Below are 24,733 nucleotides of genomic sequence, written 5' to 3' on the forward strand. Positions count from 1 at the left end.
TCAGGGCTCAACAAGGGTATTCTAATTCTGCTGGGTGGTGGTCTTTGACAGACTACTGTAGGTGTTGTGCTGGAGGAGGAATCCCTTTACAGTACACCCCCGCTTGGCCAATAGGCTGGGATGCCACCCCGACACATGGGCCAGGCCAACCCCCCAAAATAACCTGAGGCTACTGCGCTGACAAATGCTGCTACTTTAACTGGTGGCAGGTTACCCTAGCTACTCCCCTCCATATTTCCTGTAAACTCAAAGGCTACTGTAGGAAGCCAGGGCAGTTGCATGTGTACAGATTTCACAAGGTGTCCACCACCGGAAGACCGGAATCTCCCTCTTTGAGCACCGGTGCGCTCCAAGGATTTACCAGTCCTAGACGGGGCCAGCCGGGGTTATTTTGAAGGTAAAACACACCTTGCCCCCGTTTCTTGTTGGTAGTTGTGATGGCTGCTATTTGGCTTGACCTACATGTCTGTCTACCCACAGATGCCTTTCTATTGACCCATCAGGCAAGCATGGACTTCTATTTGTCTTTGAAATGCTATGCTCTACACTTAACTGAATTAACTCAACCTGACATTGTGTACTAGTGCTGTGTTTAAACAGGGACCTGTTCATCTGTGTGGACTGTGACATAGTTTAATCTCGGTAAGCAATGTCCCATTAATAAACCTTTACTTATGATGTTTGTGTTCTTAGATTAACTGTTATGATTGCTCAAACTGTTATTACTCAGGGCAAGAATATGGAGGGGGTGGAGATACTTTTTTTTCCTGATTTTCTACATGTAAACTGACCCCTTGCTATTATTAGACATGACTTGGTGGGCTTGGGGGCTGTTTGCAAAGGATTAATGTGCACAACAGCTGCAGCTACAGGTCTGTTGGAAGGGCATCGCAGCCTCACTTAATTGCGCTGATTTGAGTGTCAGTAGCATATGTGTACCATATCTCATTTCTGTATTCAAAAACTACACCAGGCTAGTGTCAAAAAGTTGTGTAAAGACTGACATTTTTGTCTGAGATGGAAAGGGAAGAGCTGTACTCGCCTGAATCTGATGGCAGTGAATGAAACTGATATCCTGTTCCCCCCCGCCCGCAAGGCAGATTAAAGGATCTACACCATGAATTTAAAAAATAATTAATATTTAATATATTGTTTATGTCCCTCAAACGTTTTTCAAAAGGTTTGAGCCTAAATCAAGCCTCAGATATACTCATTCCAACTAACTTCTCTCTGGCTTATAAAGCACTTTAACCTGCAATGCCACATTGTCCTGATTTGCACGTGGCGCTATTGAGCCAGTTTGTATGCATGTTATCTCCTGGTTCTGAGTGGAAAAAGTAAAAGAAAATCTAAGTTGGAACTGAAAAACGGGAGGGATTGTACCGCTAGTCACGTCACTTTCGGGGCCAAATCAGTTTGGCCGGTTTTGAGACCAATTTACATACAACCCCAGATATGCTGTGAAAGCCTGAGTGCTCTAACTGGGGTATTTTTTGGGATAGAAGAGAGGTAGGGGAGACCAAAAACACACAAAAAAGAAGGAAAAGTTCAAATTCATGGTGTAGTCCCTTTTAAAAGGTGTTTGAATTTAGTCAATGACTAATTTCAAACATAACTGTGGGACTGGTTTTAAGTAGATTGTGGTCATTGTTACATCTTTATACAATGCTATACGTTTTATATACCTAGGGTCAATAGCAATGTTTAACACTTGATTATTTTAACTTAACAAATATTGGGTATCTGTTGAACTGATGGAGTGGACATAGACTTACTGTAGTAGCATTTTTTAGTAAACTGTTAAGTGTCCAGTATGGGTTGTTTCTAAGCTGCAGCAGATATAAGAGGAAAGGTAGACATTCATTAAACCAATCATGTTTTGAAACTACTGAAATGTTAACTGATAGCCCCTAGGTGCACATTAAATGTAGTGTTTCCCATAACCCTGTGTGAATGAAACTTTGTAATTTTTGTCTCACAGCATGCAAGAGAACAGTGACCAGTCGCCGTCGTTGTCTCAGCTCCTGAGAGAGAGCTACCTGGCCGAGGCCAGAGCTCAGCAGCGTCACAGTGAAATGAGCCGATCGGACTCATCTTCCTCACGCCGTCTGGTCTACGGACCCCTCAAAGGCAAGGGTGAGGACCGCGTGGGCCTCGAAGACACCCAGTTCCCAGACCTGTCTGCCTTCCTTAGCCAAGAGGAGCTGGATGAGAGTGTTAACCTCGCCTGCCAGGCCATAGGACATGATCCCCGCGAGGACAGGTCAGAGGTCACGGCCCAGGTCGTACCCTCAGGGGCCCCATCCGACAACCCCTCAGACACCTCCTCTGTTGCACCCTCCGCACGCCTCTCGGCTGCTTCGTCTTCCTTCTCCCCCGTTCCCCCTGCTGACTCCTCTGCCCCCCCCTCTGCCAACCCTTTGGCCACATCCTCTACCCAGCCGCCCCCTGAAATTAAAGAACTACCGCAGGCACACACCACATTCTCTGCAGACAGAAAGATGCACCACAAAGGCTCCACGCAGCACGACGGCCCAGTAAGGAGCCACTGTGCCTCCAGTGATGGCTTCAATGACTTCAGCAGGTCATCGAGGAGTGCCCCGTACGGCCCGGAGACCCAGTCCAAGAAGGAGTTCCTCAACAAGGCCGCAGACTTCATAGAGGAGCTTTCCTCTCTCTTCAAGGCCAACAGCTCCAAAAGGGTGAAGCCGAGATCGTGCAAAGCCCACAGGAGTAGGGGCCAAAACAAGAACCAACATGATGGGTCTGTGTATCCCCTCGGCCCTGACGACAGGGAGCGCCCACTCGCTCCCCTGGAGCTGGAGCTGGAGGTGGACAGGCCCGGCCTGGCTGCCATGAGCAGCCAGCCAGAGGTCCAGACAGACGCAGGGACCGGGCGTGTGGAGTTCCCCTCGCAGGGCTGCAGGCTTCCTGAGGAGGAGCTGTGCAACTCTGCTTCCCCAGAAGAGATGGAGGCCGAAAGCGCCGTGCTGACACAGACGCCGTACTCAACAGATCCTGTCTGTGAACCCCCCTGCTTCATCCAGAAACTGAAAAGCAGGGAGGTTCTGGAGGGCAGTAAGGTCCAATTAGACTGCATTGTAACAGGACGCCCTGCGCCTGAAGTACGGTAAGGTGAACCCAAATAATATGTATGAAAAACTTTGAAGCACTAATTTGTTCATTTCCATTCAGATTTTTGTTTGAAGGATTGATTTCACCGGTGAATCCACTGGTCATTTAACTTTTTTACCCTTTTTTTCAAATTACTCTTTGGCTGGAGTTATATGGATGGTCGGTCAGTCAGAGGTTTCTGTGCGTAAAGGAAGCAACAGGATCAATGATCTGATTTAGCTGCTTGTTGAGGTGGGGATATGAAGAGAGGAGAGGAGGGTGAGCTAAAGTATAATCAGACAAGTATTTTGTTGTATAGTAACTTCTTTTAGAATAGTACATTTAATGCACGTTATAAATAATAGTGTACTGTAGTATAGTACATTTACTAAAAAAAAGTACAAAAGACAAATTGTGGGCATCCGGGTGGGGCAGGGATAAAGGTTCTCCTACAGGTTGGCTGGGGCACCTGTTTAGCAGGGAGCAGAACTGGGAGGTAGTGTGTTCTTCTGCAAGCATTATGCCCTCCAGGTGAAACTCCTGTCAGTTGAAAAGAAGCAGCTGGTGGTGACTCCATGTGGATCAGATGAGACACATGGTTGTCCACACCACCCCCCAGACCAAACAGTAGGGGTCAGTAGTGACAACTTAAAGGACTATATACTTTTTGGCATAACTACTTAATTTTGAGAAATTAAGGGGGGGGGGGGGGGGGTGGTGAATCACTATATGCGCGTTATATGGGCGTTAAGCATCCATGATGCTGTGTTATACTTCTTCTACAGCCAACATTTGTACTGAGAAAGCACAAAAGAGCACATGGAAATACTACATTTTATGATTTGGGGTTGCATAATACCTGTCTATAATCATCCAGTATTACTCAAGACACGCAGAGTGCTTTGAGAGGTGAAAGTTAAGACGAATGATGCGAGTGTTTTTCTTGAGAGATGAAGAGGGAGATGACAAGTGATGATAGTCAACAGCTGCCACTGAATAGTGTGTGTGTGTGTGTGTGTGTGTGTGTGTGTGTGTGTGTGTGTGTGTGTGTGTGTGTGTGTGTGTGTGTGTGTGTGTGTGTGTGTGTGTGTGTGTGTGTGTGTGTGTGTGTGTGTGTGTGTGTGTGTGTGTGTGTGTGTGTGTGTGCGCGCGCGTGCGTGCCCCTTCTCTCTAATGTCTGGAACATTGGATCTAGATCAATATAGTATCTGTCTGTGTGCCTATCCCGTGAAAGTAGAATGCATTAACCACTTAAGCCCCATAAAATACCCATATGTAAATATATACTGTGTGTATACTTCAAAATAGCTGACCTACAAGCTCAGTTACATCGCGAAGGCTGTTTTTGAGTAAACAAAAAGTGTAAACTATTTTGAATTATTTGAAGATTAGCCCGAAATAGAGTTTACGTGGTTAAGGATCCTGTCATTGCTTGTGGTTGCCATTTGCATTGTTGCTTTTCTACTCAAAAATGTACAGCAGAGCAGACTATATGTATAGCTCAGCTTCAGACTGTTTCTATCTACTGTACTGACAGTGTTATAATGCTACTAAGTCGATATGGTGCATTACATAACATGATGGTGATTCTAGTATGTCATTGTTATGTTGCCTTCAGAGTACATTTCTCAAATAGGATAGTAAAGGTTTCAGTTTGATGTAGTTGAATGTAACTGAATTGAGCTGGAGCTGACGTGAAGTTAGAGTCTAGTGGGCATGGACCTGTTGATCCAACTGAACATTGTTCAGCCACTAATATATTCTTGTCCGGGGGGGAGAATATAGTGCTCTGCTCGGCCATTTTTAGAAGGGACTGGCACTGGGCTGTAGTTGTGTCTGAGACTGATAATGGAATCGCCTGAGCTGTGGACAAAAATAATGAACATGCGATAGAAAGTGGTGAGATATATTGGACTTATTGTTGCTTGGTGGATATTCAGGATATGGCTTTAGTGTTCTGCTAGTGTTCTGCTTTCAGGCTCTTTAGAGAATGTGTTGCTAATGGGTTGCCTTGCTTAGCTGACTTGCACTTTAAAGTGAGCATTATACAGAATATAATGGCTCTTAGTTATTTGTTTTGATTACATGTGGTTCTTGTCCTGTATGTGCTAATCTGATTTGTCTTTTTGTTCCCTTGGGTACACTGACACTCACTGTGTGTGACTATATAACTTTGTTGGAGTTGGGTTCAAATCTCCTTTCAGTTTCCTGTGCACAGTATCATATCTGAAATGTTTTGCGGTGTTGGTGCGTCAGGGAATAATATTATGCATAGTCCAACTCTATGTTTAGCGCTGTGCGTATGCGATTGGGTCAACCCATCAGAGCTCTAGGCACCTCGGGGATCTCCTCTCTAGTACTGAACTCCAGAGGGAAAATAGCCCTGACAGGTGCAGAGAACAGGGTCTTTGCCACACAGATCAGCCGAAACCCCTCGACTACTCATGCTTTCAAATTAGACCTTTGCTCATTAGAAAATGACACACTCTGACACAGAATATGAGACGGGACAGTCTAGTAATGTCGGCCGTATTGTGTCCAAGTGTCTGGACCAGCTCTTCAGTGCGGCTGTAGTGATTGCATTGGGATAGAGCACTTATAGGATACCAGATCAAGTGTTTTAACCCATTCAATCCGGGGACGCTACAACCATTATGTTTTATACTTTGGCTATTTCTGAAAGATCTTAAAAATCTGTGCAAATCTATGAACATATATATTTTTAAATGGAACATTTAGAAGAACATGCTTCTGGGGCTCCTTGGAACAAAATATTTTCAGATGGGGGTCTGCAGCCAAATAAATATCATTTTTGACAAAGTTTGAGAACCACTGATACAGTATAGCAACATAGGTTTTTTTCAGAAAACTGTTAGAAGACATTTGTAGATGCGTTCCCAGATTTAATGGGTTAATACTAGGATCAATTCTTCTCCAAAGGGCAGTCAAGTGGAGCAGAACCCCAATGGGGAAATAGCCAAATAGGCCAACCTTTTTGACTGATTGAATAAGATACTGTCCAATAATGGTCTGGTGTAAATTGCTTTACTAGACCAAATGTACTGCCTGTGCTTGCAATTCACTATGTGGGACATCATGTATGAATATTTTTCAATACAGTCAGGATTTGATTTGGTGCATTGCTCTCAGACCACAGTTGAAGTAAATACAGAGTGAAATATATAAAATGTAAAGAAAAAATACATAAGTAGTGTATGGCTGACATATTCCCCTATACAAAAGGTTAAGTTGTTTATGGGTTCATTTCAAAATTACTTCAATTTGATTGGTGCACAGGCTTGATGAAAGCAACGTGTGACATTGGATGATGTATAGTGACTGCTGTCAAGATCAGCATGTCAACTCATTCCTGCTCTTTTATTGGGTCTATTTTATATAGCAACATGGTCTCATTTACTCAGAATAGATCTACTTAGACTTAGAGCCTGCTGCATAGGTCACCAGTCATATCAGAGACAGTGAGAGGGCTACTAGTAAGATTCTTTTGCAAATTGATAGTTTTAGTGGGGAACTAAATGTCAGACTTCAAGTGGTAATTCATGTGCTCTCAAATCCAGGGCAACGTAAATTGGCTGCAGCTTAAACATTACAAGAAACTTTAACCTATATTCAAGATTGGATGGGTAAAACCTGCAGTGCTCAGACAAGAGATTAATACATATTTTTGAGCCTTTGGAACTTTCATGTATTAGACTAATCGAAAGACTAATTTGCTTTAAGTTGCAAAGTCTCTAAGCCAACAGAAGGGCCCTGACGTGCCTGACCCCAATAGGATACTGTGCATTCAAAGTACCAAAACTAGCCTTTCCCCATATTAGTGTTTCTCAACATGATTTCAATGTCCAGGACCCAAAAGTGGGTGGATTTAAGATATTCTGACAGACAAATGCCTCAGTTCTGAAGTAAAAGGTATTCCCAGTGCTGCATGTGTGGCTGGCATTCTTTGCTCTTACTCCTTCACCTTTTGAGTAGGTGGAGTTGTACCAGAACTCTATTGTGACAGGGTGCCACACAAAGAACAACTTTAAAGGACAACTTCACCCATTTTCAACCTATCTTCATTTAATAGGTCCTCACTAATGCTCATGATAATATGGTACCATTTTTGTCTACTCACTCCATGTCTCAGAGGAGAGCTGTGGATAGTTCAGAAACCCCCCTATCAGTGACATCATCGATGGGGAATCCAAGCTAATAGAAACTGCAGGCTTTCTATGCCTGGAAAGTTACCATGATATAATGGAAGCCATTGTTCACATGGTAATAAAAGTTTTTAAATCTTGTTTGAAAACATAAATTGCCTAACGATGATGTCACTGGTAGGCGAGTTTCTGAACTGTCCACAGCCGTCCTATGAGACACAAACTGAGGAGAAAAAAAACACTTTCATTTTATCGTGAGCATTAGTGAAAATCGTTGAAAATGGGTAAAGTGGTCCTTTAACCATTTAACCCCTATATGCTTCGTTGACCAGGGTCCCCCGGGGCTCTATAGTTAGCGCCCACCTATTCTCCCTCTACACCAAATCTCTTGAAAAAAAGCCATTATACAAGCTCACAACGCATCACGTTGCAAATGCATTGTGAGCTTGTAGATCTGCTATTTTCTTCTGATGTTTGTCTATTTCGGACGGATTTTCGCCTATGACATACCCAAAATATGGACGCTTGGGTATCAAGTGGTTAATACATGAAAACTGTGACACTTCATTAGAAGCATCTGAAAACAACCACCAGTCATAGTAATAATAATAGGTCGTATGCTAAATCTGCACAACATCAACAGACTGTGGCGATCGACGGCCCATAAAACTGCATGGAGAGTTGGTGTTGCTTCTTGAGTTACAGGGACGGAGATATGCCCTTGCTCATCAAAACGTGTTCCTCTTGACCTGCATATAGCTCCACTAGGGAACTGGGGAAAGATGCCACACAAACCTGCCAGCTTCATAGTGACAGTGCATCATATGCGTCATGATGACACCGAAGACGAGTAGGGAGCTGGGATTTAGAAAAACGACACTTCAGCCGCGTCCCAGTTTTGATTACAGTGTTGACTTATAAGACACCAAATAGAAGCAAAGGTATCACAGAAACCTACAATGTTGGCTAAACTTGGGGTTATAATGAGATTTAAATGAAAAACAATTCTAGTGAGTACTTTATATATTTTTATTATATTTTATATAAATCATTCATAAGTGTTTCATTATTGTGCACCAACATACAGTACATTCATATACTGAGTATTCATTATCATCAATGACCAAATTACAAATTGGTATCTATTCTGGACTGAAAATGATTGTCGATTCTTGCTGAAGAGTTGTGATTATAAAATCCCTGGTGTTAATTTCACGCTGCAAGTGTAAAATTGACAGTTTGAGTCAGTTTTTAGTTTTTACACTCTCATAGTTTACAATTAAAAATGTTGGCATTTAGCAAACACTAGCAGCAAGATCATAGTAAATGGCATGATCAATAGTCAAGAAAATAGTCACATAAGTACAGTAGAGTGAAAAGAGAACAATGTAGTGTTTCAAAGAAACTAGGATACCAGGTAAACATCAAACCTAGCATCTGTCTGAACAACATGCAGTCTAAATAACATTCTTAGCATTTGAGGTCAAGCACACAGTATACATCTATCTAAATAAAATATGTGGAACAAGTAACCAACATATCTGCATAGAATAACTAGAATCTATCAAAGAAGCAACAGTACAATTACTAATGACAGCAGTTAATTTGTACTGTGTGGTTTACTCCCAGGTGGTTTTGTGAGGGAAAAGAGTTGGAGAACTGCCCAGATATTCAGATCCTCACCAATGGCGAGTTGCACTCCCTCATCATAGCAGAGGCTTTTGAGGAGGACACAGGACGCTACTCCTGCTTTGCCTCCAACTTCTATGGCACAGACTCCACATCAGCTGAGATCTACATCGAAGGTGACTGCACAGTAAAACCCGGAGTAAAACTCTGAGAATGTAAAGATGGATCCGTAAGGGAGTAAGGGACTTATTATTATGCTTATTCTGTCCCACAGGTGCTTCTTCCAGTGATTCTGAAGGGGAACAGCACTTTGAACATGTACCCCAGTGAGTTGTAACTTGTTAGCGATAAAGTGTCATCACTTTTCATAACCACCCACGTTAAGAATTGGATTTCATGATAGGAACTGTAAGTTTAGACTCTCTGTCTTTCTGCAAATGTTTTCAAAGAGTGCAAAGAAAAACAGTGACCCCCGTCCAGACTAAACCTCTGGTGGCCAGCCTGACAACCTCTGACGAAACTGAAGACTCCATACTTTCATCTCACACCGCACCGCCTGCTGAGGAACAGGCCCAGGAACCGTCCTGTCAGCCATCGGGCGAAGTGGCCACGGCGCCTCCGCAGCCCATCCAGGTAACGTTACAGAGCACGGTGCTTCCCGTACCAGAGCTCCCCGAAGCATCTGAGGTGACCACGCTACAACCTGCGGAGGACGACGCAACAGTCTTACCGGTCCAAGTTGTCCCTACGTCGTCACCGGGAGATTCAGAATTACTAGACATCCAGGAGGTTCCAGAACCTGACCCCGTTGCAGTCACACAACATCATGTACAGACGGCACCAGCACTGCCATTGACCCCAGTGGTGTCCTCCACTCTTTCTGTCCAGGTGGCTCCTACACACACAGCACTACCTGAGGTAGGACAGTTGCTGTTTGTCCTTTCAGTAGATATTTGTTTCTTTTGACATATACATAAATAAATAATTATGATATGATATGATATGATATGTATGATACTTTATTGTGCTGGCTTTGTCAAGTGGCATGAGATTTGTGTTGCTATTAAGTTCTTTGCATCTTTTCTTCAGTGTCAAAACTTGGACAACAGCTATTTCCAAGGGTTAGACGGACGACCTCTCATGGCTGCACCAGTGTTCACAAAGGTACACCATTACACTGTCTACCAACCACAATCTATATGCCACAATAAGTCAATCTGAATGCGACTGTTACTGTGTTTATACGTATTCATTGATTGATTGATTGATTGATTGATTGATTACTTTATTAACAGTTTGCAAACAGTACAGAAGTACAATTAAGCAAGGAATACAAAAAGGACACAAAGAATCCTTGATGGCTTGTTTCCATTGTGTCGATTCAATACATAATCGAGACATACAAGAAACAAGACATTCAATACTAATCATTATACGCACGCATATATGAATTGGTTTAATCTCCAAAGAAACATCCCAAAAGTAACTTTTGCCCAAAACATTGCCCAACTGGATAAATAATTTGTTAACCTCCACTTTTACAAACTGACTTTTATCACAATTAACTTTCTCATAGCTACAGCATATAGCAAGACTGCAGCTTTCTGCTCCACAATTTGTCCACTAGGTGGGGCTGCTTATCAAGCTCTTGTTTTTTTCTGGTCTCTCCTGCATGTCCATGGCTATTAAACTATTTACATTCTGTTTTTTGTTGTATTTAATGTAAATACAAATACAGTAAATCATGTTTTGCGCCACCCATTTGTCCCACCAGAGTCTGCAAGACCTCTTAGCATTGGAAAGCCAGCTGGTGGTGCTAGAGTGCCGTGTGAAGGGCGTGCCCTCACCTAAAGTAGAGTGGTATAGAGAAGGAACTCTCATAGAGGACTCTCCTGATTTTCGGATCCTACAGAAAAGTATGCACTACCATTTGATCATTTTATACACATGACAAATAACAGTTACACAATCGCCATCATGTAAATGCTAATTACCTTTGTATAACTATATGTGAGATTATCAAGAAATGGACTATTGATTATATACTTTGTACTTGAAACTGATATTATTTCAGTGCAGAAGAGGATGCATGTTATTTATTGTGACTGTATTTGTAGTTTAACTGTTTAGAAATGTACCAATATTTAAAGCTCTGTTCTGCACAGAACAGTGCAAGAGGTACTGCAGATCTTTAAAAAATATATATGTTGAATACATTACATTGATAATGAATGAGCTTGTATTGAACTGAAACTTCCATGTAATTTACTGACATTGGCTAATGTTTTCTTCTCACAGAGCCTAGATCCACGGCAGAATCAGGTACATATTGAGCTATCACTATAACGTGTCAAAAGCATGTGTTGACCCTCAAAGCAGCTACCCTGCTGTATGGTTCTCAAATATTTTCACGTCAAGGACCCTCCAATTGATATGTACCCCCATTTGAAAAGAGTTTGTGCCAGGGACCCCATAAGAGAAGAATTGTTAACATAAAAATAGCAGATCTACAATCTCACAAAATAGGGTTTCAGGGTGTAAACTGTTCCTCATTTTGCTGGGGACCCCATTGTACCCCCTCAAAGACCGCTGGGAGTCCCCAGACCCCACTTTTAGAAGCACTGTTGTATATGACTGTCCACTGTGTACATATTAGTCTACTGGAGTGTTTATAGCTCTTGGCTGAAGCTTCTCGTCTTCTTCTGAACCTAAGCCAGGGCTGTACGTGTTTCCCTGCCTCTGCACCATATAAGGCAACTTCTCAACCTGTGTCAAAGCACCAAGGCCAGATATCATTATAATCTATCAAAGCTCAGAAGCCTTTTCCCCACACATCCCTTATTCCCCTTGACTGGAATCTGCATCACTACTGCTGCTTTTGAAGAGTAAAACAATACATTTTCTGTGTTAGGATTGAGAAGCTTCTCATATATCGTGGAAATAGAACATAATGCTGATGATTATTGTCTTTTCTATCACCTCTAGAGGAAATTTGCACTTTGGTCATCGCTGAGGCCTTCCCTGAAGATTCAGGCATGTTTACATGTACAGCAAGCAACAAGTATGGAACTGTGTCCAGTATCGCTGCGCTAAGGGTGAAAGGTACTATTTCTGCATCTTATCGCATTAAAAGATAAAATATTTCACTGCAGAATCCTGAGTTCTGCATCTTTATTTCTTTCCAATCAGGCAGTGGCAACAACAGCAAACACGTGAAGACACTGAACAGTGGAAGAATGGACCTCAGCCAAATCCAGGAACCTTCCTTGTCAGACTTCACAGCTCCTGCTGCGAAGCCTCAGCCGGAGGCTGCTGGGACCAACAGCATGAAGCCCCATTCCAGCACGATCCGTTTAGACCCTCTCAGCTCCAGCACTGTACGCCTGGACCCTCTGAGCACCAGCACCCTCCGCCTGGACCCACACAGCTCCAGCATGCTGCGTCCTGATGCTGTCAGCGCCAGTGTACCCAGCTTGGACCCCCTGAGCCTCATCGGCAGCCCCCGTACGGCCTCTCACAGCTGCAGTGCCCCACGCTTAGACCCTCTCTACCTGAGCACGTGCCACCAGGAGCTGCCGGGATCCAACGGAAGACACGTGGAGCCACAGGCTAGCGGAGAGCTTCCCTCTTATCTGAAACCCTTCTCTGGTTCACCAATGGCTGAGCCTCAGAGCTCCGGCCTCAAGGCCGAACAGGAAGTGTCCAGGCCCTCTTTGCCGACATTATCTGACCTGGCTGCTGGCGGGGCTGCTAAAGTTAAGGTGACCCCAAACCACCACAATGGGACCCCCACCGTGGTGGTACCCCTTCCTGATCCTCCTGCCAACTCCTGCCTCAAGACAGGCAGGTCGATGAACCACAGAAATTCACGTTCCAGCTCCAGGGTTGGCCTCCGTGTGCACTTCAGGTTACCTGAGGATGAGGAGGAGGATGAAGAAAGTGACACCAGTCAGTCTGATGACATGGCTCAGGCCAATAAAGGACCACCACCAGTTCTGGCTAAACCCAAACTGTAAGTATAGCAAATAATTGTGATCCCTTCATGTGTAGATGGATTAACAGCTACAGTATGTTGACTGTCCAAAACACACTCAGAGTAACACAAGGCAAAATTATGTTTTATACATCACATTGTATAAACGTTTGTGTATAATATAAACAATTATGTAGAATATGTCATATTACATGGGTTTTATAGATGTAATTACTGTTACACTAAATGAGTTTGACTATGGGTGCTATATTTAGAAAAGCAGTACAGGTGGGAGGGCTCTCTTCTCTAAGGCTCCACAGTAGATGTAATCACAGTCGCATTTCAGTGTTGAATGCATTTGGACCTGAAACATGTGGACTTTTCGTCTCTCCAAAACAAAGGATGGCATTTTCTATTTGTAAGTTAAATTCCACAAATCTGTCATTGATAAATCATTGTTTAGAATTCACATACAGTATGCACATTATGTGAAATTGTGAATGATACTTTAATGATGGGTTGTTTATGTGGCACTGTAGGTTATAATATCATACATAGGAAGGAAGACAAAGGTATACTTAACTGTGATTACATGTGCATGAAACAAGTGGCGAAGCTTCTGTTTAGCCTGTAAGCTGAAAGTGTGTTTAGCTTGCACAGTGTAGTGTTTGGAAGGTGCAGTACTTGTTGGTAGTCCATAAAAGGGAAGATAATTCTTCATGCTATTTGAGGCTCATTCTTTCTGGGGGAGATGAACAGTATGTGCTGCGATTTACAGTATACACTGTATGAAATGCACACACAGACCTCTGAACATGATACTCTTGCCCATTCACAGCACCTGCATTTTTTATATTTTGACTTGCCTTTCTCTATCCTTGAATCTAATTATTTGCCAGGGACCCGGCCCAGCTCCAGATCCTGCACAACCAGGTTCTTTTGGAGCAGCTGCAGGATACTGAACCCGCAACCCAAAACCAAACCCAGGTCCAGATTCCATCTCATGCTCAGGTCCAACCACAGACCCAGAGTCCTTCTGAGGCTGTATGCTGGTCACCCAGAATGCACCATGAAACACATCCACAGCCTGTCCAGCCCCACCATACCGCCATGATTCCCCAACAGGCCCTCCGCCCTGCTCCTCCGCTGGCTACAGCTTCACCTGCACCTGCGCCCATACCTGCACCCATAGTTACACCCATACCTGCACCCATAGTTGCACCCATACCTGCACCCATAGTTGCATCCGTACCTGCACCCATGGCCACTCCTGCTCCACCCGCACCCATGCCTGAACCCATATCACCCCGACCCATGTCCACCCCCATACCCACACCCACTGTCACATCCTCACTGGTCTCCACTCCATCACCCCTACTAAATACCACATCTGCACCTCTATTAAACACAATGCATCTGGCCCCTATGAGCACGCTTCCATCTTCACCGCAGCTGAAGACGGCCCCGCTGATGTCAGCCCCCCCACCTGCCCCTCAGCTGAACACAGCCCCTACTCCTTTGTTCAGCACAGCACCTGTAACCCAGATGAATACCATCCATGCGTCCCACTTCAATCTGACCCCTTCATCCCTTTCCAGAACCGTGGCCTCGCCTCATTTCAGCTCTCCTCTTACGCCTCAGGTCAGTGCAGTCCACACGGACTCCTTCAGCTCCAGCTTCGTCTCCTCTCCAAGTCACACATCTGCCTTACAGCAGATCACCTCCCCTACTCCACTGCTGAGGAGTGCCCATGCCTCCCTGATGAACCTGGCCCCCACCTCCCAGAGCTTCAGCTACGCCAGGCCCAAGGAGTTCATTGCATCCCAGATGCTCTCGCCCATCAGGAGTCCATCACCGACGGAGTCCCCTGTTCCCATGCTCCACGAGCTGGCTGCAGAGCTCAGCTCCTCCGCAGCCAGCTCCCCTACCATCCCCCCGTTCACCCCAACTCCCAGGTTCTTCCCCACACGGGTGCTGGGGTCTCCTACCAGTCCTCCATCCCTTGTGTCGTCCCCCACCCTGCTGTCAGCTCCATACCTTAACTCTGTGTTTGCCTTTCGTACCCAGTCACCGCCCCAAGCCTCCTCTCCCACTTCCAGCAGCTCCACTCCCAGCCCCATACAGAACCCTGTGGCTTTCCTCAGCTCGGTGCTGCCGTCCCTCCCCACTGCGCACGCCACCAACTCAATGGGCCTACCCAAGCGCGCTCCATCAGTGTAAGCCCCTCCGCCACTTTCTGGATTACCGTGTGCCCCACGTCAGGTATGAGAAATGCAGCACGTTCCATTACAACGTTTTTTTTTATTGCTGTTGTGTTCAGGCTACCTCAAGGCATACTGAAGAAGACACAGAGACGCTTGTCGTCTGACGAAGAGATCCGTGACAGTAAAGAGCAACTCCTCCTGGACATAGAGAAAAAGCTTCGGTTTAGGGATGATTCCCTCCGCTTCCCACAACAACAGGTACCACCACATAGTCTCCAATGCTGCAAGTGTTACTGAGTGGTTCAAACTGTGTGAATATGTAACTAAATGAATGATTAATGAGCTCCTGTGTTTGTTTTGGAGTAATACCAATGATTGATCTCCAAATTTCAAGTGCTTCAATCCAGGTTTTGATAAGTAAAATTCTCTGTTGCCTTCCTAAAATATAACACTACGTGGGGTAAAGTAGAATGTGGTCAGATGGACACTGAGAGTAAGGAGCTATCTCTATCCAAGTGTGAGATCTACAGAGCTCCCATCATCGTTCCTTTCCCAATCATTCATTTATCATATTCATTCGTCTTGTGTCATCTTGTGTCTGTTCAATAACATTTCTATGGAACACACATGATCACTGATCCATGGTAATGAGTGAGCCTGCCTGTGTACTCGTCTGTTCATCAGTATTTGTGTGTGCGTGTGTGTTTGTGTGTGTGTCCATGTTTGTGTTCCTCATTCATCCCTATCCTCTCATAGAAGCTGCATTATGAGGTGAAAACAGGGAGCAGACCCCTTGGACCAAACAATCCTTCTACTGTCTTTAACTATGAAGAGGTACAAGGACCTTCCTCCATCCCAAGCACTGTATTGTTTAAGTTCATGATTCCAGTATTGCCAGTATTACACAATTCAGTTACTCATATAGTAATTTAATACATTATAATGTTTATACCTAATGTCCCATTCAAGCTTTTTGTTAACTAATATATATTATGCATGAATAATCCCCCTGAAACATATCCCATAGTTAAAGTTGGTCCAGAGATGGTTATGATATCTAATGATGTTGCTAATACAAGACACGTATTTATCATTGAATTTCAACCAATTAATCATTCAATGAATTAATTAATTGAAGAATTCCCCACTGACGCTTGCAGCCTTTATTACCCTTGAATCCTCTCAGCAAACCAATATAACACCCCAGAACATCATTCTATGCCCATTCCTGATGAAACTGAGCTCTGGAGAACTTTTACAATTTCCAAGCATATTTGCCTCGCTGATATCCAGTACTTAGTTTCATGCAGTTGTGTTGCTATCCAGGTGGCCTTTTGTTCTGAATTGTTAAATCAAAGTATCAAACTAGTGCGATGCCCGTCGGAAAGCATGCACCTCCAGTTTTGCAACACCCATTGTCAGAGTACTTAATGCAGTACTCCATCATATTGATGACATCTGGGATCTCCATATATGGGGATTTAAGGATTCATAGATAGAGGACCGCTGATCCGAATTACTTCACACTGGGCTCGGCACCCCCTCAGCGATACAAACACCATGTTTGAAGTCGATCTGTTGAACCGTTCTCGAGATATGTGATGGAGAGACAGACAACAAACGCACACAGGCACTCAGAGATTACATGGATTTATAGAGAGAAGATAAGATTGAAATGTCTTCGCTAATCACATGTTCTATAACACAAGAGCATTCAATGCAGGCTTTTGGGTTAAGCTCACACTGTATCCCTGTTCTCTGTTTTACCCTCAGCTGCATTTTCAATATATGCCAAGGTGGACTAATTTATATTTTGTTACATGAACGTTTTGCTTGACAAAAATGAAATGTCTTTCAAATGAAAATACATCATTTTTGATAACACTTGACAAATGCCTTCGCATTATCAATGTTATCGAGTGGTTTAAAGCCACAATCTGTATCTTAATTTGAAGATATAAGTTTGAGATTGTCGCTTTAAAAGAATATTGTAGGCCGTCCAGGTGGCACAGCGGTAAAGTTCCTGCCCACCACCATGAATACTGGAGTTTGAGTCCTCCATGATGCCTCCGGCTTGGCCCGGTGCTTCCACAAACATAATTGGCCATGTTCGTGGGTGGGGAAGCCAGGTGGGAAGGGGGGTGATCTCTGTCGCTGCACTAACAACTCCTACAGGCTGTTCAAGGCTCTGGGCGGGATAGCATGTTCCTCAGCATGCTTTATGCCTTCCCAGTCAGGTGAAAAGAAGCGGCTGGTGACTTCATGTGAATCGGAGGAGACACTTGGTTGTCGACACCCTTCCCAGACCAAACAGTAGGGGTTAGCAGTGACAGGGTCTATACACATGGGGGAGAATTGGCATAATACCAAATTTGGGAGAGAAAAAAGATTAATCGACGACTTCAGCCATTATCAACTGATCTTCATATAATTGGTCCTCCCTAATGCTCATGATACAGTAATATGATACCACTTTTGTCTACTCGGTTTCAGAGGAGGGCTGTGGACAGTTTAGAAACCCGCCTACCAGTGACATCATCGTTAGGCAGGGTTTTTTTTTTTTTCAAACAAGATTCAAATGTTTTCTTTTTTTATTTGTATTAACGTGAGATGAATGGTTTCCATTATAGCATGGCAACTTTCCAGGAAAGCCTGCCGTATCTATTAGCTTGGATTCCCCATTGATGATGTCACTGGTAGACGGGTATCTGAACTGTCCACAGCCCTCCTCTGAGACACAGACCAAGTAGAAAAATTGAGTACCAATTATATGAAGATTAAAAATGGCTGAAGTCGTCCTTTAAGATTAAAATAATATTGTGAAATGGAATATAAACGCCCCCTCCCCCCTCCAAGGGCATGTTTCTAGTGTGTTGGCACACAGATACTTTTGCATGTTATGATGGTATCCATACATTAGTACTTTAGTCGAGCTCTCAAAATACAAAGACATGGTCCTCTAATAATGTGACTTTCAGCATGGCAATTACATTTATATAGTGGTCTTTCTGTTCAAGGAGTACAGAGTGTCCAACTTTGAGCAGAGGCTAATGAGTGAGATAGAATATCGCTTGGAGCGCATGCCAGTGGAGGAGTCTGATGATGAGGTGCATCATGCTGAAGTCCCCACAGGGAAGTGCATCGCACCCATATTTGACAAGAAGCTGAAGAACTTCAGAGCAATGGAAGGGGTGCCTGTCACGTTCTCCTGTAAAGTAGTGGGGATCCCAATACCAAAGGTGAGGATGAGGTCAACATCTAGATATGAATTATTTAATAATTCAATGTAACACATCAACTAACTTTGATCCAAACATGTATTTTTCAGCTTTTTTACATTGCACCGAAGTACCCCCCCCCCCTTTATTTTTTTCAAAAATATGTTTTGGGGCTTTTCTGCCTTTATTGATAGTACACAGTGGAGATAGACAGAAAACTGGGAGAGAGAGAGACGGGGAGTGACACGCTGTCAGGCTGCATTAGAGCGTACATGTAGTATGAGCCTGGACCGCTAGGCCACGGGCAATCTTCATGTCTTCATGTCTTGATCCTGATCAATCCCCTTCAAAATGTCGTTCTTTGCATCAGCTGGCTAAAATAAAATAAAGGGTTGGCCTTCATCGTTATCGTGCGTTTTTCCCTTTAGGTGTACTGGTTCAAAGATGGTAAGCAAATCTTGAGGAGAAACGTGCATTACAAGAAGATCAGAGAGGGGGACGGGACGTGTGCCTTGTACATAGAATCCACCACCAATGACGACGACGGCAACTACACCGTGATGGCGGCTAATCCCCAAGTAAAAACCTCACACTACACTTCCACGTGTGCTTCCCAGCTTCCCTCTTTTTTTTTTGTTGCTCAACTGCCAAATCTGATCAGCTGTTTGATTTCCTACCAGGGACGAATCAGCTGCTCTGGACATTTGATCATCCAAACAGGTCCCCCCAGAAACCGAATGACGCCTATTAACTCTCAGAGGTGAGCAGGACTGAGTGGTGTGCAGTGTTGTGTTCTGCAGACGTACAGTATGGACGAATCGTCCAGGACGATACATCTGCAGCAAGGGGGAGTGCAGCATGGGTGCACATGCAGGACAATTCAAGGTTGAGTCCACATAGTCCTTTCCATGTTTGTGACACCAGTGGTGTAAAGTAACTAAGTACATTTACTCAAGTACTGTACTTAAGTAAAGGTTTGAGGAGGCAAATATTGTACTTTTACTCCACAACAATTATTTGAAAACTTTAGTTACTTTGCAGGTATATAAATGATTACATTATAATTACATTAGGGGCGGCCATAGCTGAATGGTAAGTGAGCCCGCCTAGGGAGCCAGAGGCCCTGGTTGCCCCAGGTTCGATTCCAGGCCAGGAAATTTGTCCCTGAGCAAGACTCTTAACCCCTAATTGCTCACAGGTTCTCATTGGAAACAAGACCGCAAGGGCTTTCATGAACGACCTGTTAAAAGGAATTATCCTTATCCTTATAAAACATACATGAACCACTTTAGCCCTATTTTATACCTAGGCTATTTGAAAATAGCCGATATACAAGCTCACAACACGCCGCATTGCGACGCGTTGTGAGCTTGAATATCTGCTATTTTCAAACATTTTAGTACTTTAACTGTTTTACTCTAAGTACATTTTGGCACCAATACTTATGTACTTTTACTCAAGTACATTTTTTATTCCGAACTTTTACTTGTAACAGAGTACTTCTACATTGCAGTAAAATTGATACTTTTACTTAAGTAAAACATTTGAGTACTTTTTCCACCACTGTGTTTGTCACTGCGAAAAGCATCATAGCGACAAACAGGGGTTAATGATCAGTGTCTGTGTCCAAGTACTGTGTTCAGCTGACCATTTCCTGATTACAGGGTGCGAGCCCGTATACAGGAAGTCGAGGAGGGAGAGCAAACGCAGGAGCGGTTCTTTCGACCTCACTTCCTCCAGGCTCCAGGTGACATGCTTGTCCATGAAGGAAGACTCTGTAGACTCGACTGTAAGGTAGGTGGCAGGTGAAATGAGACCCATGGAATGTTATGTCAATGTCTTCAGTGGAAGTGCTGTTTATTCCCGCCGTTCTGTTTCTGCAGGTGAATGGTCTTCCTAACCCTGAGCTGATGTGGTTGGTCAATGGGAGGCCAATCTATCCAGACCTTTGTCACAGGATGATGGTGCGGGAGAATGGTATCCATTCGCTGGTCATTGACCCTGCGACACAGAATGATGCCGGCACCTATACCTGCATTGCAAGTAATAAAGCAGGCCAGAGCTCTTTCTGTCTAGAACTCAAAGTCGCAGGTAAGGACTTCCTCATACTTTACTGTATATACAGTAGTGTATATATCTCTAATAATAATACTACCATATCGAATAGCTTTTAGATTATGAGATACTAAAGAATTAGCCACAATAACATTATAGTACTCTGTGTTGTACAAAATAGAATAATTTGAGTTGTGTCCACTTTAGAGAGAGAAATGAAACAGGCTCCTCTGTTTGTGGAGAAGCTGCAGAACACAGGCATCCCAGAGGGCAGCCCTGTCAGGTTGGAGTGTCGGGTGGTAGGCATGCCCCCTCCCATTATCTTCTGGAAGAAAGACAATGACACCATTCCTAAAGCCACAGACAGAATCAGGTTAGAGACCAGAGTTTAACATCGTCGGGAACTTTTGTTTTACTTATGCACGCAATATACATTGCATAAGTACCCAGAGCTGGCAAGTCATGTTAGAATGACTTCTACTTATAAGTATTTATACTTATAATCTGAGGCATGTGTGAATGTGTATTTATTTCAGCATGCACCAGGATCCTACTGGATATGTGTGTCTCGTTATCCAGCCAACCAGGAAAGAGGATGCTGGCTGGTTCACAGTGTCAGCTAAAAATGAGGCTGGAATTGTATCTTGCACGTGCAGACTAGACATATATGGTAATGTGTAAAGAATAAATCCCTCTGCAGCCACGGTTGCCGTCTCTCCACTTGCTTACACAGTAAAATCCTCGGTGTTAATTAATTCGGATTGGACCATAGGCAATATCATATAGGCAATATCCAACAGTTTGATCATTACTACCAAGAGAAATACTGAGATTTAATTTAACTCTCAGTGACCCTTACGGGTACATTTTTGCACTCTGAGTTAAATGTTCACAGTACAAGATGTTTACTGTCACATGCATGCGTACAATAAAACTGGTACCAACATTGCAGGCAAAAGTGTCCATAGGCTGAATAACACTCAGGAATTTGCTGTGTATGTACTTAGAATCTGTCTAAAATATTATGTCAAATAATCATGTAGCCAAGCGGTGATCATCAATCAGCTTAAAAGTCTTGTTGTCTGTGTCGACCCGCAGCTCAGTGGCATCAGAGCGTCCACATGCCTGTGAAGAAGGCTCCTCATCGCGCGGGCAGCCGCTACACGGCTCTGACAGGCCAGGGGCTGGACATCAGATCAGCTTTCCCCACGTCTGAGAACAGCCCCATCCTGTTCTCCAGCTCACCTACTGAGGTGATGCTGGAGAGCGAGGAGCTGTGAGACCACCTTGGAAGCTGCAACACTGTGAATCTTCGCCACGGCAGAATCCTCAGAGGTCTCTTGAGAACGTAACGTCAAGGGTTTCTTTATTCCAAAAGCACTCCATATAATTATTTTCTTATATTATTGAAATTATTGTTTCTTTATTGGCAAGCATCCATTTCATTAGAGTAAATGACAGTTGAGGTCCCTTTTCAAATGGTGGATAGAATGAAACTCTTGATGTGCTGTGTTCTTCATTTTGTGGTTAATTTACCTTTGGATTTGAGGTGGCGACTAAGGTGGATAAGAAAATGAAGAGCTTTCAGGATTATTGATCATATCCACGGCCACCATTTTGCTCAATGCAATATGTGAATATGGTCAATTGCCTCCAGCTTATTGTGTGATATGAGTGATGCATTTAAAGGGATAAACTCAAAATAGAAAAACGGAAGTTATTGTCTCACCTGCTAGATGGCAAAGCTATCGGAACTGATGGTAGGTTAGTCACCATTCCTATTTATTTGTGTCATTTGAAGAGTGTTATTCACATACAAAAATAAAAATAACAAAAAGATAGACAGGTTTGCAAAGTCTTAGTTCACAAGCCACTGGTGGAGTTGAATTATTCGTTTTTTTCCCCCTCTTTTTTTTCTATACTTGTTTTTTTGTTTTGGTTGTTGCTGAATGTTTGACAAAATATTTAATTTTATGTTATATTCTACAGTACATCTGCTCTTAAACTGTAGTTACTCTTGATGCGGTACTTGTACCATATATTTTTTTGCAAAACATATTACAGTACCGTATATTATACCAGTGCCTGCGGATAATGATGGTGTGTTTGAAAGTTTATATGAAAGGATTTATAAATTATTGTTTAAGGATTTATAAATTATTGTTATTAATGATTATTAATAATCAAGTATAAACAAAAGATTAATATAAGTAAAGACATTATTGGAGGATACTGATCGATGTTTTATTGTGCCATTTAGAACAGTTTCTTTCATGTGTTCTAAGGAATGCGGTTTTCTTTTTTGCTGAACATTTATTTTGTGAGAAATCTATGTAAATGGATCACATTTTTGCACCATGTTTTGGCTGAAGGAGATGCATTGCAGTATAACCAAAGTCACTTTTAAAGATGATATACTGTAGGTCTGTCTCTTTTTTTTAGGTGAGGTCTTTGTCCTGCTAATGCCTAATTTATACTCTGTCGTATGGCGGTGTGACTCGCCGAAAGTCACCCGGGTATTTTCGATGAATGACACTGTCTTATGATGAAGTATACGTTGGGCTTAATTCTGCTGTAAAGAGATTGGAAACTGGATAAGATAACATAACGAGCTCCATTGGCCATACTTTTAAGTGAGTACAGTCTTTAGACACTTTTAGGCTAATACTATGAGTTTCAATGTCAAAGCAGGCTTAATTGGTTTAGGGACACTGTTGAGTGAAATATTAGATGTTTTATGGAGTATGACAGAACTTTGATTGAAACACATTACGAAACATCCAAGTCGGTATAAAGAAATAAATGTTTTGAAGCACATCTTGAGTTCATATAAAATTGCACAATGTAAAATAGTAGGTTGTTTTGTCAGAATAAAGTTATATTTATTCAAACTCAAAGTATTGTAATTATCTAGCTTAGTGTTTCTCAAACTTAATTCTCTACCATATGTTTTCAGCTTTCACCAGCACAAAACATTCTTCCTCATACTGACAGTTGTTTAGTATTGCTGTCTTAGCCTCCCCACCCTTCCCCTGATTTTATGAACATACACATTGTTCATAACCAATATCAGACAAAAACAAAAGAAAATCTTTTGAGTACCCCAAAGGTAGTGTCCAATTTGAAAAACGGTGGTCTAGCTTAATCAGGTAGGTATAATTATCTGCATGGTGACTGGACATCACCTGATGTTTCTCTGATTTGTTCACTGATGTTAACACACTTTAATATGTAGTTTCAGTGGTGGAAGATGTACACAGATACTCATAGTTACTATATAGTAACTAAAGCTGTTGTAACATTGTAACAGTTGCCTCTGAGATGAAGTGATACTTTATTTTTTGTATGAAGTATCACAGGATGCCTGAAGAAGGTCTATTGACCGAAACCTTGCCTTAAGCCTTAATAAAAGTTGTTCTTATTGTGCAAGTGTAGACGGTGTGAGGGTTATTTAATTTAATAATTGTTCTATATGTATGAAGTATCAAAGAAATGCACTTGGTTACTTTCACCACTGTGTTATTTAATCTCCTCCCAATTAGACCTTTTCTCCTAATGTGAATTGTTCCACAACCATTAATGCTATAATTACCATGTTATAATACAAGCTTTCCAGTGAGGCTGACACCATAGTATGCACAAATGGCAAACCTTGTAAACCAATTAACCATTGCTAATCAGTCCAATTAGAGGAGAACAAAGTTCAAATAGGCATGAAATTACATTCACCTTGCGTGACCCACTTACACCCCCAGGCTCATCTGACCAGCTGCCAGGCCTTCTTGTTAGCTGATTGGAAGATTCATGTGTTGCCGAGTAATAACTTGCATTGGGTTTTCTAGACCATGTTTGACTAGAAATACAGTGTCAATGTTGTTGGACACAAATAATGGATGCAAGTTTGATACTGTGACACTGTTACTACACACAAGAAATGACTACTGTCATTGAATGGTATTCCCTTTGATGGCGCATTATCTGTGCATGCAATGTTTCGACTCCCCCTTAAAACAGCATACATGCTCGTCATTGAAATCAATGTATACCACGAATATGCTTAATCTCACAGATGATGCTGTCAATGTAATGCGATTTATCAGTGACATTTATAAAGTCAAGCCATCAGTGCTCCGAATAGCCAATCCATGTATTTCCTCCACACTTTCTCCCAGACTGAATCATCATACGCTCCCTGCCTTAATCTTCACTTCTCCATAAGGACATATCCCTCTTTCTGGATTAATTCTGATATCTGACACCACCAGAACATGCGGGTCACTCTTAATTCTCCTGTGACATATGGCTTTATGAGCAAGTTTAGTTTTTGTGTTAGACATCAGTGCTCAGACAAGCCAATCACGTGAGGGACTGGAAAAA

The 24,733-nt window shown here is 42.9% G+C and overlaps 1 protein-coding gene across 2 annotated transcripts; it reads left to right on the forward strand.

The window, feature by feature from the left end:
- Positions 1-208: 208 nt before the first annotated feature.
- mypn (myopalladin) lies at positions 209-22,588 on the forward strand. 2 transcript variants are annotated; one of them, XM_084076933.1, is made up of 21 exons: positions 209-397; positions 1,982-3,130; positions 8,907-9,082; positions 9,181-9,232; positions 9,356-9,824; positions 9,996-10,070; positions 10,681-10,822; positions 11,205-11,228; positions 11,892-12,008; positions 12,096-12,918; positions 13,779-15,095; positions 15,200-15,341; positions 15,840-15,917; positions 18,101-18,322; positions 18,730-18,879; positions 18,982-19,061; positions 19,966-20,095; positions 20,185-20,392; positions 20,564-20,729; positions 20,893-21,026; positions 21,455-22,588. In XM_084076933.1, the coding sequence occupies exons 2-21, from the start codon at positions 1,983-1,985 to the stop codon at positions 21,634-21,636; spliced, it is 5,835 nt and encodes a 1,944-aa protein (XP_083933059.1). In that variant the 5' UTR covers positions 209-397; position 1,982; the 3' UTR covers positions 21,637-22,588. The 2 variants fall into 2 exon arrangements, with proteins under 2 accessions (XP_083933059.1, XP_083933060.1); XM_084076934.1 differs by lacking the exon at positions 15,840-15,917.
- The last annotated feature ends 2,145 nt before the right edge of the window (positions 22,589-24,733 follow it).

Source organism: Gymnoscopelus microlampas (assembly GCF_963454915.1).
Source record: "Gymnoscopelus microlampas genome assembly, chromosome: 13".
Lineage (NCBI taxonomy): Eukaryota > Metazoa > Chordata > Actinopteri > Myctophiformes > Myctophidae > Gymnoscopelus > Gymnoscopelus microlampas.

Coding starts and splice junctions, on each gene's coding strand:
- mypn (XM_084076933.1), top strand. CDS start 1,983: ATGCAAGAGAACAGTGACCAGTCGCCGTCGTTGTCTCAGCTCCTGAGA. Junction 19,062..19,965: donor ACGCCTATTAACTCTCAGAG/GTGAGCAGGACT, acceptor TCCTGATTACAG/GGTGCGAGCCCGTATACAGG. Junction 20,096..20,184: donor TCTGTAGACTCGACTGTAAG/GTAGGTGGCAGG, acceptor CTGTTTCTGCAG/GTGAATGGTCTTCCTAACCC.